Source organism: Apodemus sylvaticus, chromosome 1, assembly GCF_947179515.1.
Source record: "Apodemus sylvaticus chromosome 1, mApoSyl1.1, whole genome shotgun sequence".
NCBI classification, from domain to species: Eukaryota; Metazoa; Chordata; class Mammalia; order Rodentia; family Muridae; genus Apodemus; species Apodemus sylvaticus.
In genome coordinates, this window is record NC_067472.1 from 141,138,235 (window position 1) to 141,154,785 (window position 16,551).

General features: G+C 44.5%; 1 protein-coding gene across 2 annotated transcripts in view; it reads left to right on the top strand.

Moving 5' to 3' along the window:
* Lrrc28 (leucine rich repeat containing 28) overlaps nt 1-14,515 on the top strand; it is a 131,673-nt gene extending 117,158 nt beyond the window's left edge. For both annotated transcript variants that reach the window (XM_052160927.1, XM_052160935.1), the window contains one exon: nt 13,718-14,515. In XM_052160927.1, the coding sequence (XP_052016887.1) occupies nt 13,718-13,790 (73 nt within the window). In that variant the 3' untranslated portion in view covers nt 13,791-14,515. The remainder of the gene's footprint in view (nt 1-13,717) is intronic.
* Nucleotides 14,516-16,551: the final 2,036 nt, after the last annotated feature.

Genomic DNA, 16,551 nt, shown 5'->3' on the forward strand with positions numbered 1-16,551 from the left:
GCTCTGCATTCATGACGAATGTTCGCTAAGTAAAATCCAGAGCCTGTACTGTTACTGAGGGCAAGAACGGCAGACGGTAGAGTGGAGCATTGGAAAAGCCCTGCGTGACTGCGCTTTGCCTAAGGGTTTCATGTTTGGGCTTTCTTTTTCCTTCTCCTCCTCCCTTTGAGACGGAGACTGAAACTAGCTGTGAGCAGAGGATGGCTTCATCCTCCTACCTCTGCTCCCAAAATGCTGGGATTGCAGGCAGGTACTACCACATCCAGCTTAAGTTTGAGTACCTTAAAGCTAAGAAAAAAGAAAAAAAGGATGCTCTCACTTGTCTGGGGAGCTTCTCACTGTTGTCAATGCCAGCTCGAGTTCCATTGTGACCATTTTTGTGTGAAATGGAATCTTGTTATATAACAGCCGAGGCTGGCCTCAAACACAGGAACGTGGTACCTCGGCCTCCTGAGGGATGGCGGTGACGGGTGTGCCCAGGGCAGCCTTGGATCGTTTCATGGAGCCTGTGCCCTGCTCTTCTCCCGCCCTTTCCTCCTCTTCTCCTGTCTTTGTTTCCCTTCTTTCTTTCTCCCAGGACTGGGAACAGAGCCCATGGCCTTGTGGGCAAGGCGTATACCCCCAGCCCTGTTACTGTTCCTTAATCTAAGTGGGATAAGAGACAGAAAGCACAGACTTTGCACTGAGAACCTGGGCAGCCTGCCAAGCTTCCCTGAGCCTCAAAATGGGGACAGAACAGTCTGCATTGTTGGCCATAGCTGTGAGTAACAGATGAGAAAGGCAAACACCTGGCACAGGGTCGCCGTTGAGCAAACGGAGCCTCCTTTCCTTGTCTCTGCCTGCTCCTCTCCCAAGCTATGCTTGTTTTCCCCTTGCCCTGAGTAATCCTATTTGATACACTGTAGGTTCTAATTTCCATAGTTTTGAAATTTTTTAATGTTTTCTGTGTACAGAAGCTCTACTCTGAACTTTTTAAATTTGATGCTTGTCCTTGGGAAAAACAAACAAGCCCCCAATTCAAATGTGTGCTGTTTGTCTCACTGTTTAAGCACAACATAGTGTTCAGGGTTTTCCACACACATGACACTCATTGTGTGACATAAGGTAGCAGATCCCACGGCTCAGACCCAAGGTTGTCGTGCCTATCTGGAAACACTCAGAAGTCCCAGCTAGCTTGACGTGTGCCTCTGACTAGTGGGTACAGTCAGGGCTCCCAGAGTCCATTCTCTGGATTCAGTTTATTTATTTGAGCAACTCACAGAACCCAGAGAGATATTAAAGCCACCTTATTGTAAAGAACATCACAAGAGTGCATACTCAGTGATGCTCAGAAGAGGCCTGGGAAGAAGTGTGGCATTCCCTCTCTTGGGATGTCAGCCTCCCAGAATTCCCATGCCTTCACCTGAGAGCTCCTGAACCTTGTCTCCAGGTTTTTATGGACGCTTCACCGTGTGATGTGATTGCATAGACCTGGCCGGGGATCCAACAGGGTGTGACTAACTCTGTATTCTTCTTGGCCTCTGTGTGTACATGTTCTGGATATGTGCTGGACCCCTCTGCAATGAGGAGGGTCTTAAGACACATTATGAAATACTAGGGGCTGGGATCACTTATAAGGAATTTGGGAGAGATAAAACTGTACCCATAATGATCTCTAGTACATTTGAGATAAGAAAAACAAGCAAAACCCCACTCTGGGAACTTCACTTTTTAAAAAACAAACATTTTAAATGTATTCTTCTACAATTACATGTGTGTATATTGTACTTTGATAATATACTTTTCCTTTGTCTTCTTAACCTCTTCCCTCTACTTCCAACCCCTTTATCTCCCCAAATCTTTCTATGTTAATGTCCTTGTATATGTGAGAGACAGACAGACAGACAGAGACAGATTTTACTGCATTTAGGTAGGATTCCTTGTGTGGACATGGGTGGGAGATTGTTTCCTTGAGGATGAGCAGTCAGTGGTGCCTCTGTCATCTTGGACTGTGCCACTCCTTCTATCCCAGTCAGTGGCATCCCTCCTCAGGCAGGTGAGAGACTCCATAAGCCCCTTCCTATTCATGATGGCTTGCTGATGGGCTCTGTCCTGTGCAGGCTTAACCACCACTGCTGTGAGTTCATGGGTGTAACTACTTAGTGTTTCATAGCAGTCTTTCCTGTCCCCTGCCTCTTACAGTCTTTCCACAACATCCAATACTCCATTTAGGGCTTCATACTCCAGAGTCTTACTCTCAATTATAAGGCTCTGCTAACCACTTTCCACTGGAAGCAGGAGCTTCTCTGACCAAGGCTAAAAGCAACACTGATCTATGGATATAAACCTATTTAGAGACAGTTTGACAGCATGTCACTTCCTCCATGGGTTCAGTTAATCTAGAATGACTCATAGCTCTGAGAAGCACTTCACTTATGTTTACCTGCTGTTACAGAGACTCCTGATGAGCAGCCAGGGGGAAGAATTGCAGAGGGCAGGGCATGTGGGAAGTGCGCTGAGCAGCCACACCCTCTGAGGTCCACTGCCCTCTGTACCACATCATCCACTCTCTGGAAGCTCTCCAAACCCAGTTCTTTCAGTTTCTAATGCACTTCATAGATGTAAACGATGAAGTCACTGGCCACTGGAAACCAACTCAGCTTAGCACTTAGGCTTTCCCAGATGACGGAAGATGGGGTGGGGCGGAAAGTGGGAACTGTGTAATTGTGCACAGAGGGGCCAGTCAGCTTATCAGTGTTCAGATATTTTCAAAGGGCTTAGGATCATTGTCAGGAAAGGAACTTGAGGACCACGTGTAGTTCTAGAATGTTACCCCCAAACACACAGTTCATGCCTTTCTCACAAAGTAACTCACTTCGTTCCAATGTGTGTAAAAGTTTTTGTTTCCTGTAAGCCAGACTGGTCTCCATAGTCCTAGGATCACAGACATGAGCCAACATGTCTACCAAGACATAGCCAAAGACACGTCATTTTTGAAAGAGAAGTCAAAAATAGACACTGGGGAAAAGACAGCATCTTCAATAAATGGTCCTGGTCAAACTGTGACTACATGTATTAGAATGTAAACAGACCCATATTTATCACCCTGCACAAAACTCCAGTCTAAATGGATCAAGGACCAGAGGGCTGCGCACCCTGAGTCTGATAGAAGACAGAGTGAGAGGCAGTCCTGAACTCACTGGCACAGGAGAGGACTCTGTAAGCAGGCACTAAGAGCAGCAATAGAGGAGGTTTCACGTCTGTATAAGAAAGGACACATCATTCAGGCAAAGTGGCAGGCTATGGAATGGGAAGAGAGCTTTACCAAGTATGTATCCAATAGAAGGTTAATATCAAAAATAGGAAAAAAACTTAAAAAAAAAACCCAAACATCAAAAAATCAACCCAACTTATAAAAGGGGGCACAACTAAACAGTTCTCAAGATGAGAAGCAAATGGTTGAGAAACATTTAAGCATTAAGCACCTTGGCATCAACTCTTAAATGTACAGATTCTTGTCCTAAATATTGTTTAAATTAGGAATGAGCAAAACTTAGTATATTCTAGCAGAACTCCATCTGCAAACATGAAAGCAGTGTCTCCATTCCTACTGTGTGATGTGGGATGGGTAGAGGCTACACAGCATCACTTGAGATGAGAGAACTTTTGAAGCAAAAAAGGATCCCAGGTTCTAATAAGCTGAAGCCCCAAAGGCCGCCATAGGCTCTCTTCTTGGTCCCCAGCAGGGCCGCCCCACCCTCAGGCTTGGTAAGCCAGAGAATTCAGACAGCCCCACCTCAGGCTGATTTTTTTCCTTCAAGCATAACACTATTGCAGCTTGATAGCTCATGAGCCGTTCTGACCCAAGAGACCCAGATGTCTTACAGTCCTCCTCCATCTTCCTTTTTCTTTGACCTCTCCAAACCAAGAGAGCAGCATTTCTGCATGTAGCCACGCCGTTTGACCAGGACCATTTGTTGAAGATGCTGTCTTTTCTTCAGTGTCTATTTTTGACTTCTCTTTCAACCTGATCTCCTTAAGGAAGGTTTCCCCACCACGCCATACTCAACATTTAGCTCAAGAAAGCTTGAACTTTCCAAATCTTCAAGGTTTGCTTCATTTTTGCTTAACAATAAAATTCCCCTGCCTTCTTTCTCTCCAGTTTGCATCTTACTGTAAGTGACAAGTCAAGTGGTGCACTGGGCACCTGGCTTAGAAACCGCAGAGAAGTTACTTCATTATCACCTCTCTAAGTTCTGCTTTCTGCCTCAGAGAGCAGTCCGTGGTTTCCAGGGCTGTGTCCCCTATGTCATGGGGAGCACACTCAACACTCAGCATTGTGTTCAAGGCAGCTCTGTGTCCCTGAGACAGTATAACTGGCCTCCTAGTCCCTGTCTCTCCTCACCACATTCTCCTTTGTTTCTGTCGGGAGCAGCTGTGACCAGCACAGGCGTTTCCTATGTACCTCAAAGCCTTCCAGCCTCTGTTAGCCAGTGTGGGTGCCATTCCGTATTCCTGGATGTGCTTATTACAGCAAGCTGTCCCTTCGCAGTAGCAGGTCCTCAAGAGATTTTCATTTTTCTCCAGGATTGAAAGAGAAAGGTTGATTGTGAGGGCTGCTACTCACAGCTGCATGGTGGGACTTGGTGCTTCAGGGTAGCAGCTGCCAGATCAGACCAGGTATCTGTGTCTTGGGGAGAATGTCTTTCACACCTCTGCCCTTAAGATTAGTTAGAAGAGGCTCACCTATTGTATGGGAGGGAGTGATCTGCTTAACTCAAAGTCTATTCGTTTAAATATTAATCACATCTTTAAAAAAAGTGACCACAGCAGCATTGAAACTGATTTGCCTGGACAGTTGGGGCCCCCTGTAACCTAAGCAGTTTGCCATAAAAGGAGCTGTCACCAGCTCTAAAAAGTCTCACTTAACTCACCAGGGTATTTAGAAACAACTGCCTGTATGGTTTGTCCATAAATGCTGGGTTAAGCTTTGCATCACAGACAGTACAAGTACATTTGGGTTGGGATGGTTACAGCTCTGCTTTTGTGCAATGGGGCCCTGGGGGTGCAGTGAAAAGACCTAGCGCCAGGAGCTCCAGCTTGGCAGGTGAATGATGGCCTCCCACACATTGCTTTACTCGGTGTCACAGTCTCAGGTACCTCCTTGTTCAGCTATTGCTTAGCTGGGTCATAAGCCTCAGCACATCATGTGATCCTCATCTTCCTAGTGCAGAGTCTCAGGGTGGAGCTGGGATTTGAACCCTGGCAGTCAAGCGCCATCCCTGCATTTCAGTCACTGCACAGTGAGAATATTGTTGAAGTAGCATTTAAAAATACAAAATTAATACTCCCTAATAGTGTGAGCAGATATTTTTTGAAATATATATGTATAGCCAGAGCCAGGAGTGATGACACACAACTTTAGTCCCAGCACTTGGGAGACAGGCAGATAGATCTCTGAATTCAAGGGCAGCCTGGTCTACAGAGTGAATTCCAGAATAACCAGGGCTGTAACAAAGAGAAACCCTATCTTGGAAAACAAAACAAAACAAAACAAAGAAATACACGTGTGTATAGCTATGTGTATTTGCATGCATATATGATTTCAGCATACGCACTGGAAAACCTGAAAGATGTCCGTTCAACCATTTTTGTGATTAGACTTGGAAGGAGGAATCTGGAATTATGAAGTCTGAGGTGCCTAATCCTGTTTTGTGTTCCTTCAAAAACTACCAGAGGCAGAGTGTTCTACAAAGAAAGGTTTATTCAGCTCATAGTTCGAGAGACTCAAGAGCATGGACATAGCATCTGGTCCACTGAGGTAGCACCTCAGGGACACAAAGGCATGTGATGCGATAGATGTGGCAGAAGCAGGGCTCGCCCCTCATATTCCAAAGCCACCAGATCAGGCTCATTCCCATGCGACAGGTGTTGTCTTACTCAGTGTTCTATTGCTTTGATGAGAGACGGTGACTCTGGCAGTTTCCGGTAAAGGAAAGCATTTAATTTGGGCATGATAACATTTTGAGTTTTAGTCCCTTATTGTCATAGCAGGAAGTGTGACATGGTACTGGAGAGGTAGCTGAGAGTTCTGTATCAGGATCTGCAGGCAGTAGCAAGGGACCGTGGGCCTGGATTGAGCATTTGAAACCCCAAAACCCATCTCCATGACACACTTAACTCCAGCAAGGCCACACCTCCTAATCCCTATAGAGTAGTGCCACTCCCTAAGACCAGGTGTTCAAGTATATGAGCTAATGGGGGCCATTCATACTCAGCCCTCCACAGGTGTCATCCAGTCATGACATTGAAGCTTCCAGGGCCCTATAGCCTCATTTCTTAAAGGTTCTGCCATGAAACCACTGCTAGCAGTTAAACTTCTGGAGACAAGCTACAGCCAGAATGTGGTTAGTACACTTGTATTTTTAACTTTCAACCCTATATGCACATGGGATTGCTTTTACAGTTCTAAAAAACCAAAATGTATGTGCTTTCACATGTGCCAAACATGTATGTGAAAGTCCAAGCACAATTTTGTAAAGTTGGTTCTCCCATCGTTACATGGGCTCCAGGGATCAAACTCAGGTCTGGAGTCTGGCATAGCAAGTGCCTCTACCCACTGAGCCACCATCCTGGCCCTAGCCAGACATTCCTAACTAACCAGAATGCTTTAAGATGTGCTGCATATAAATATACATAATGTCAACTAATTTCCGTTAATATGAGCATGAACATTTGTGTTTATGGGCATGTATATACAGGTACAATATTACATATAAACAACTGTATATTTGTAGAAAAGCTTTATCATGCTTTACCAAAGAAGATAGAATTTCATTTAAAAGAATCGATAATAAATTTAGAAATTGAACCTTAATTGCTAAAACATTACTAGGCCAACTGATTCCTTGTAAGAAATACTTTGGTGCTCTGTGCATCTCAGAAGGCACACACTTGCATGTGCTGACTATGTATACCAGGAGGGCCTGAGGGAGGACCAGGAGGGTCTGGGGAGGCTGCAGCGCAGTGGCTCCAATCAGGCTGCTGTTAGTCTTGGAGTGGTGCTCTGGTTCTTGGAGGGACTCTTAGTCTTTGCTGCAGAGTGACTACATGAGCACTGTGGATATGAGGTCTTGCATCTGGTGACCAGGATCCATTGTTTGGAAGTGTGCAGAATACCGCTACACTCCCTCCTCCCTCTTCCCTCCTCCCTCTAGACAGTGGTTTACTTTTTAATGAACTCTTCCGGATAGTTCTTTTCTGGTATGTTCTCCCGTGAGATGTTTCACACTTCCTTGCCCTTTCTTTTATTCATATCACTTCCTTCTAGAAAACCAAGTCATATCAGAAATACATTATTTTCATGGTTGTTCCAGATTTTTTTTCTCTAAGAAAAGCTTATTTTTTTTGACACCCCCAAAGTAACTCATGCTATGTCCCATAAGAAAAATACTCTTCAAAAGATATATATTTGGTTGATTTTTATTTTCCCCTAGTATCAGGATGGAACCTAGAACCTCCCATGTGCTAGGCAAGTATTGGCCCACTGAGCTATACCCTGCCCCCCCTCCCTATTCATTTCGTCTTTTGAGGTCAGGTCTCATAAGTTGCCCAAACTGGCCTTGAACTTGCTGTTCTCCTGCCTCGGCCTCCTGGATAGCTGGGAACATAGGCCTGTGTCACTGCTGAGCAGATGTTCTTTTTGTTTCTTTCTCATTGCCTTATTCAAAAATTACTGATAGACCACCTGCTGTGCACTGTGCTCTGCCCTGGGGATTTACCATAACTGCATTATCTAACTCTTCCTGCTCCCAGAGTCTGGGGCAGCCTCTGGTTCTGCACAGGGATATTCTCATGAGAAAGTTGTTGCGGCATAAATGCGACAGTGTGTGACACACTGTTAGGTGACTCTTCCACAAGTTATGTGCGTGGGACTTCATTCTATCAGCCCATATAAATATTGTTCTCCTTTTGGCTTGAATTTCTGGAATGAGTCAAAGATATGCTTTTTATTTTTAATCAGCAAATACATTACAAGAGAAATCCCACATTTCTCACGATGCTTGTGGGCTCTTTTCTGTGCCAGCAGCATTGTGATTCGCCTCATAAGGAATCGTCATCGTCATTCTGTATTTTAAAACTAGCTCAGATGCTCTTTCTTCTGCCTCAGTTGTAAACACACAGATTCTAAGTATGCGTCGTGCCTCGTGGTCTTCGTAGAACTTGTCAGCAGCCTTTCCTAACTGGAATTATTGCTTAGTTCACTTTCTTCCCTAAAATCGTCAAGCCTCTGAGGCCACAGTGAGCACACAGTAGACTTGTGACAACTTGACCATCCATTCAGTACACCTATACCGCCAGTTGCTACAGGAGCCTCTCAGAAACAGAAAAGTACACAGCCTTGCCGTGTCCCTGTAACATAGATAGAACACCTCCAGGCCACTCATCCTGGCAGCAGGTCGCCACAGACTTCCATTCTTTTACTTAGAAGCTTAACTGTTAGGAGCTCACTGGTTCCAGCATTAAGAATAGTGTCCTTGCTAGGAAGGAGCTGGCTTCCCGTAATTATCATTAAAACCAAGATAAAGGGCTGGGGCACTGTCCCAGCAGTTGTGTGTGCTCCTTGACTTCTGAGGGCATCTACACTCACATGTACACACCTACACACAAACACACAAACAAGTAAAGCTAAAATAAATCGTAAAAGGGGGAGTCCACTTTCATCAGCTAATTCTCCAATATGCATAATATGCTTAAGATCTTTTGTGTCTAAAGCCATTTTACTTGTGATTTATACAAATGTATATACCCCAAGGTCAAATAAAAATAACTATGGCTAGAGTTCTGACTTTAATGACTGAGAATGGTGCTCCAAACTCAGCTCTGGGTGCCACGGAGGGAGCTCAGCTGGGGAGGTTTCCTTACTGAGTACCCTTTGCCTTTTTAAGACAGGTTGGTTTAATTAGGTGTTCTTGTTTTGTTTCTCTTTTGAGACAAAGTCTCTGTGTCTATCTCTCTCTAGCTCTGTCTAGGTCTGTATCTGTATGTGTATCTGTTTCTCAACTCTCTCTCTCTCTCTCTCTCTCTCTCTCTCTCTCTCTCTCTCTCTGTCTCTTAAGATAGGGTTTCTCTCACATCATACACCATGCTGACTTTGAACTCAGAGATCTGCCTTCCTTTGCTTCTTGAGTACTGGTATTAAAGGTGGCATCACACCTGACTTACTCTGTAGCCCATGCCAACCTAAAATTTATTCTGTAGCCCAGGCTAGCACTGAACTTGGAATGATGCCACCTGCCCTTTAAGGTGGGGCTTTTATCTCAATTAATTTAATCTAGAAGATCCCTGGCATGCCCGGGGGTTTGTTTCTATGATGATTCTAAATCCTGCTGATGAACTGTCAAGATCAGCCATCTCTGTCACAGTACACTCATGAAGCTTTTCCAGGATCTGGTGCATTTCACTGATTTGCCTCTCAAGCAGGACCAAACTGCGGCTGCAATAGGCTTAACACAAGTACAGTTGTCAGCGTCTTTCATTCTTCTCTTGGAAGTTGTTTTAGGTCATTCTGGAGGCTAAATTTTTTGTTTTATTTATGTATTTATGTATATGTGTGTGTGTATGTATGTGTTTGTTTGTTTGTTTGTTTGTTTATCTGAGACAGGGTTTCTCTGTGTAGCCCTGGCTGTCCTGGAACTCACTCTGTAGACCAGGTTGGCCTCGAACTCAGAAATCCACCTGCCTCTGCCTCCCTGGCAAATTTTTTGTTTTAGTTTTTGCCTTTTAGCTTATTCTTGGGATTGGTTGGTTGGTTGGTTGTTTTTTGTCTCCAAAACCCCATTTTAGATTTTCTATGAGAATTACATTTAGCCCATAGATCAGTTTGCTCAGAACTGATGTCTGTAATAGTGGATTTACTGACAAGTGTGCTGTGTCTCCACTGACTAAGGCTTCCCTTTATTTCTTTAATCAGCAACTGGTGATTGCTAGCACACAAATGCTAAAATGCTTTGTTTATGCCCAAAGATTTGGTTTTCTTTTTGTAGTCATAAATGGTGGTTTTTCTTCAATTTTCATGTGTTCATTGTTAGTGTAAAGAAATACAATTTGTTTTTTGCAACTATCTTATTGCTGTTGCTTACTGGGGTTTTAGTTTTTTTTGGTTTTTTGAGTATTTTTTGTAGATTACATGGGATTTTCTGCATAGGCAATTATGTCTTGCCATATACCAATAAATAATATCTTCCCTTCTGCTTGCCTTTTTCTTGCTCTGCTGCAGAGGTCAGAATTTCTAGCACTCAGCCGTGGTTCTGAGAGTAACCCTTGCTTTTCTCATCTGTCATCTTAAGGGAACACCCTTGCCCTTTCCTTGCTAAGGAGAATGGTAATAGCAGTTAGAGCGAAAAGTGTGTTTTGTCAAATGCTTTGTCTCCCTCCCTCCCCTCTCTCCTCCCTTTTTTCATCCCCTCCCTTCCACTCCATTCTTCTCTCTCTCTCTCTCTCTCCTTTCCCTCCATCCCTCCCTTCTTCCCTTCTCCCCCTTCCTCTCTCCCTCCCTCCCTCTCTCCCTCCCTCCCTCTCTTCCTCCCTTCCTCTCTCCCCTCCCTCCCTTTCTCCCTCCCTTCTTTTCTCCCCTCCTTCCCTCTCTCCCTCCCTTCCTCTTTCTTTCTTTTACCTTGTGTATTGCTGCCTGCATGTATGTATGCACACCACATACGTGCCTGTTGGATGATGCTCTAGAACTGGGGTTACAGACAGTTGTGAACCACCATGTAGGTGCTGGGAATTGAAACCAGGTCCTCTGCGAGAGCAACGGTGTTCTTAACCTGTGAGTCATCTCTCTGGTCCTTTCTTTCTTTAGAGGTATGGGTCTTATCCTGTAACCCCGGCTGGCCTAGAACTCACTATGTAGACCAAGCTAGCCTTTAATTCATGCCAGTTGTCCTGTTGTGTTCTCTCAACTCTAGTCTTCCCAGTACAAACCACTGCTCCTGCTTAAATGCTTTGTGTAAGTGTAAGATGATATGATTCTCCTTATTTAGCTTGTTGACACATTGATAGATTCAAATATTCAACCACCTTACATGCCCAGAGTGGCTCTCCCTTGATCTCTGTGTATTGTTTGTTTGTTTGTTTGTTTAATCCTTTGTTGAGCACCTTTTAAATCAATTCTCATGAGAGCTACTAGTCTATAATATTCCGGGGCTCAGGTTCTGTTTGTTTGGCTTCTCTTTCATTTGGGAGTAAAGCAAATACTATCCTCATGAGTTGGAAACTTCTGCAAAGGAAATTGTATTAAAGCCTTATTGGTCTTTACCTGCTAGGATTTAACTGTTAGGGTCTAGGATACCCATCTGGTAATAGAATATCTTTTAAATTACAATTCCAAGCTCTTCAGTGGTCATAGGTTCCATGGGCTGTCTGCTTCATCTTGGCAGAGTTGAATTTTGGTCATTTGTGTTCTTCAAGACAATGATCTTCTAGGCTGACAAGTTTATGTATTCAAAAATGTTCATACTGTTTCTTATGCCTCTTTGAGGTGCTACCGGCCTTGAGTATTGGCGATGATGGGTCCTATGTCAATAGAGACACTAGGCACTTCCTTTTCAGTCAGCCGCCCTACGTGAGGCCATTGGAATCTTTTTATGGAAGAGAACACTAATGTTCTTAGGAGACAGAGAGATTGGTTTCCAGTATGAAGAAATCTTTAGAGGATCAAGATTCTTAGATTAGTTCTACCCAAAGCCTTACGTTCTTGTCCTCATCAACCCAAGTCTTTGCCTTCCCTAAAGAGATTTACATAGCCATTTTCCCAGAGCTGAGCAGTAATTGATGTATGGGTATGTCAGCTGGAGTTGGGACGCCCAGCACCACATAAAGCTGTGTTGGCATTCCACCCTGCCTATAATTCTAGTCCCCAGGAATGGAAATGTGATCCCAGAGCGAGCCAAGCAGCCAGTCTAGCTGAACTGGTGACTCTGGGTTCAGTGGAGGAACTCCTGCCTCAGTATACAAGGCAGGAAGATCAAGGAAGATGCACGGTATCAGCATCTGGCCCCCACATTTATGCGCGCGCGCGCGTGCGCGCGCGCACACACACACACACACACACACGTGCACACATTCCAATAGGTACCCACACTACACACACTTGCACATATAAAAAAAAATCATGATACTTTTATCTGGTATATGATTGGCAATCCTCTGTATTTGGGCTTCAGCCATGTCTTTCAGCTCATGAGAAAATGATTTATTAAGGGTCACCATAGAAATTCTCTCACTGTGTCTTGAATTGAGATTGAAAGATACTAAGCATACCTGAATTTGGGTTAGTTTATTTGTTTGGTTGGTTTTTGTTGTTGTTGTTTTTGTTTTTGTTTGGTTTGGTTTAGTTTGGTTTTTTGGTTTTTTGGATTTGTTTTTTTTGAGACAGGGTTTCTCTTAGCCCTGGCTGTCCTGGAACTCACTCTGTAGACCAGGTTGGCCTCGAACTCAGAAATCCACCTGCCTCTGCCTCCCAGAGTGCTGGGATTACAGGCGTGCGCTACCACCACCCAGCGTTTGGTTTGTTTTTAATTCTGTTCAGTCAGAATTTGCCATCTCACCCCACAGACTTTGAGCTCATGTGACATGATGCTGTAGCTTTTGAGTGTTCCAACTGCTTGCTCTCCCAGAGCCTCGCCATCCTCTGTTCTTCCATCTGACTTTTTTTTTAAGATTTATTTATTTTATTTATATGAGTACACTGTAGCTGTCTTTAGACACCTCAGAAGAGGGCATCAGATCTCATTACAGATGGTTGTGAGCCACATGTGGTTGCTGGGAATTAAACTCAGGACCTCTGGAAGAACAGTCAGTGCTCTTAACTGCTGAGCCATCTCTCTAGCCCCCTCCATCTGACGTTTTGAGTGCACATGATCAGCAGTTCAGCTTCAATGGAGAACAGCAGAGTTAGGATTAAGTGTTGGACGTTCAGCACAGGCAGTCCTGTGAAAACAGTAAGTCACTCCCCCCACACCGGAGGATGGCCCTCTGGGTGGGAAGAGGAGTCTCTAAGAGCCTCTGCTATCCAGAGCACATGAGGAGCCCCAGGGAACGCGTGACTCACCATGCAAAGGTGCCCAAGGAGGAGAAGAGCTTCTCCATTATGTAAGACCTTTGAGTCACGTAAGCCTTCTGAAATTACTCTGTGAGCACTCTGTCTGAATGTGTTCGGATAAATTCCTTCAAGTGATAGGTAGTACTTAAGTTCTGTAGTGTGTAAGCTTTATAACTAAATTGGTGGTGCTTTTTCTTTTTATGTTTTGTTGTTGTTGTTGTTGTTGTTGTTGTTCTGAAACAGGCTGCCCAGGCTGCCCTGGAACTCCTAGCAATCCTCCTGCCTCAGCCTCTAGGTACTGGAAATAGAGATGTAAAATATATATATACTTAGCTGTGACTTTTATAATGTACTTCATATTCTTTGATTGCCCTTTAGAAGATGAAAAAACTTAGCTGTTAACAGGTATGGTTGTCATCCAAACCCCACTAATGGAAGGAGCACACATGCACACACATGCCTTACCTGCAGCCTGGGCTTGGATTGGAAATAGCATCTTATGTTTCTACAAAGCAATCTGCTATTTATGCCTAGTCACTTGTTCTAACAGAGAAAGAAGTGTCTCCAGTGGGAAGAACCAGACGCTGCACTCCTGAGCTAACGGTGCCCATCTCTCCCTCTGTCCCCCACCCCCAGGAGGACAAGCATTGGCTTCGTGGCTTACTGCTGCTCCACCCAGTGTCTGCGGACTTTTAACCTGCTGTGTTGATAAACACTCAAGAGCCTTAGGAGCACTGCCAGCTCAGCCACGACAACTGCCTGCCATCGCCCAGCGTGTGCTGCCAGCCGGCCAGCCGGGCCAGGAGAGTCCAGCCAGGCAGGACAGACCCTTCCATCCTGCCCTGTCCTGTCCTGTTCAGAGGAGGGGCATGCCGAACTCTCTGGAAATGTCCTGAGTGGGCTTCACAACTAAAAGGCCTTCACCTTTCCCTCAAGTTGGAATATATCCTCCCCCAAATTAAGGACATTTTGTCTTCTGTGTTTTTCTTTGTATGTGAGTGTGTCTCATATATAAACTTAGTCAGATGAGCTTCCCCACATCTAACTTAAAGTGAGCTGCAGTTCCCTGAAGAACTCTTAATTTGATAATAGAACCAAATTAACTGTTGGATGACATACCTTTGGTGATGATCCTCTGTCTTTCCCCAGAGGATGATGTCCCTTGAGATTATTCTCGTGAGTTTCTCCATTGGAAACTTGTCAGTTTCTAGACTCTCTGCAACCCCTATGGCCTCAGCAGCTGGCATAGCAGGGCAGGGCAGGGCGCCCGGGCTGGAGCGGTTAGGCTCCCACAGAGGCTCAGCCAGCTCCAGAGCACACACCCTCTGGAAAGTTCCTGTCTCATTTCTAAGTTTTGCAACCTATGAAGACATTTTTTGAGAGGGATTTAAAAAAAATGTAGACACTAATTAAATATACTTTTGTTCTAAACTACTACAGAAATGGACATTTTTAAATGTTTGGGGGGTTTTGCTAAGATGTTCCTATAATTGGGAAGTTTGAGGGTCCCGGTCCTCTGCTGTGCTTGGGGCTCAGTGGTATTTACCTGGTACATGAAATTGCCTTCATCTTCCTCTGACTTCTCCCTAGGGAAACAGAAGGAATGCACAGTCCACATTCCACCTTTGCAAAAGCCCATGAGCTTTCCCTTGCCAGAGAGATGAGCTCTCTGGGGGGGATGACTGATTTTCTTGTCCTTTAAAAGGATGCCACTGTAATCTGCTCTGCTTTCAGGGGTTCCTGTGGGGGCTGTGGAGTGCTGCTTTGAGGGTAAAAGTTCTCTGTTTACTGGTAGGATTTATATAAGACAAGACTGAAAGGGGAATCAAGAAGGGTTGCTTGGTAGAAAAGCTACTTCCCAAAACGGTTGGCAACATTCTGTTAGGCAGACTAACTGTAATTCTAGGCTCTAACGGTGCCAAAAGTCCTCCATCGTTACTGACGTGTGTGTGAGCTCTTTGCAGTCACACCACCTGCTGCCCAAAAGCAGACTCTCCACGTAATGGCAGAGGCAGAAAGCGGCCATGCGTGCTATGTGTGGCCACTGTCCCTACTTCCTCCTGTCCCTTTCACAACTTGATCTGTTCAGCCTTAGTATTTCAAAGGCCTACAGTATAATAGGAACTGAGCATGTGGATCAAACGTACCTCTTCTTTCATCCTTCGGAATAATGGAAGTTTCAGCACAACCCCGATATGTATATAAGCTGGAGGCAGGAAAATGTGACCTGACACTTTACATATGTGCTCTTCTTAAATGAAACACAGTGAAATGCAGGGCTGCATCTTTGTTTCGCCCTCAGCCATCTTATGTCTTAGTGGAGCTATGAAATGTCACCCTGATACTCAGGAATTCTCATTGAGAGAAGGTGTGGGCTACTTTTGTTTTAACTTGTTTAAATTCTTAATAAAGGTGTTTACACTTCGGTGTCTTCTCTCCTCCTATTACTGCAGTATATTGAACACCAGCAGGGCCTGGGCACACAACCTCTAGGCTGTCACTCTCAACCTTGGGGTACAGCATCTGGGCTTAAGAGATGAGAAGTAGAATTTACAAGGTGGTTTCTCTGGTACTGTTCCTCTTGGTGACTTGGTGCTGGACTCCCTGACATCTTTCATAATCTTTTGCTATTATAAAAAGCTGCTATCAACTGGGGAATCCTGCTTGTATGCTGTGTACTCCAGTTGTGTCCAAAGCTTTGGGGAAAAAGCAAGACTTGTTTTGTATCTTCTTTCCTCCCTCTCCCTCCCTCCTTCCCGCTTCTTCTCCTTCCCTCTCTCCCTTCCTTCCTCTCGCTCCCTTTCCTGGGGATCCTGTCCAGGGTACTGCATATGCTAGGTAGGTAAGTACCTACCTACTGCTGAGCTACACCTCTAGACCTACATGTAGTCTTTTTTCTGGTCAGATAGACAGGTATTTCATATAATAATAGTAGTAGTAAAGCAAATGAACCGCTTGGAAAAATGTCACCTCTCCAGGTAAGTTTTCACCTTCAGCTCATGTGTGGTTGATCAGTGCTAAGTTAAAAGCTGGGAGAACTTTGGAGAACAGGACTTTCTCTGATGTATAATAGAACCAGAGTCCTTTGTAGTTGATTCCCTACTGGTGCACGTCAATATAATTGTTACCATAGCAAAAGGAGTCCTGATTGCATTAACATTGTGCAAGTGAAAATGCTGTATCTTCAATTAATATATATATAAATATATGTGTATCTGTAGTACATATATGTAATTTAAATGTTTTATTGTTTGACAGTTTCATTTATATAGTAACTTTTTGTTGTTGGCACCCCCAAATTCCCCTTCCTCATTCCCTTCCCTGTCTGGATAGAGCCTCCTTTTCACCAAGTCCCCCTACTTTTATGGCCTACTGAGTGGGGAGGGGGTTATTCACTGGTGCAAGGGTAACTCCTCAATGGCTGTACTCCCTCCCATTTTTAACTTAACTGGAGTATCCCTTGGGGAGGA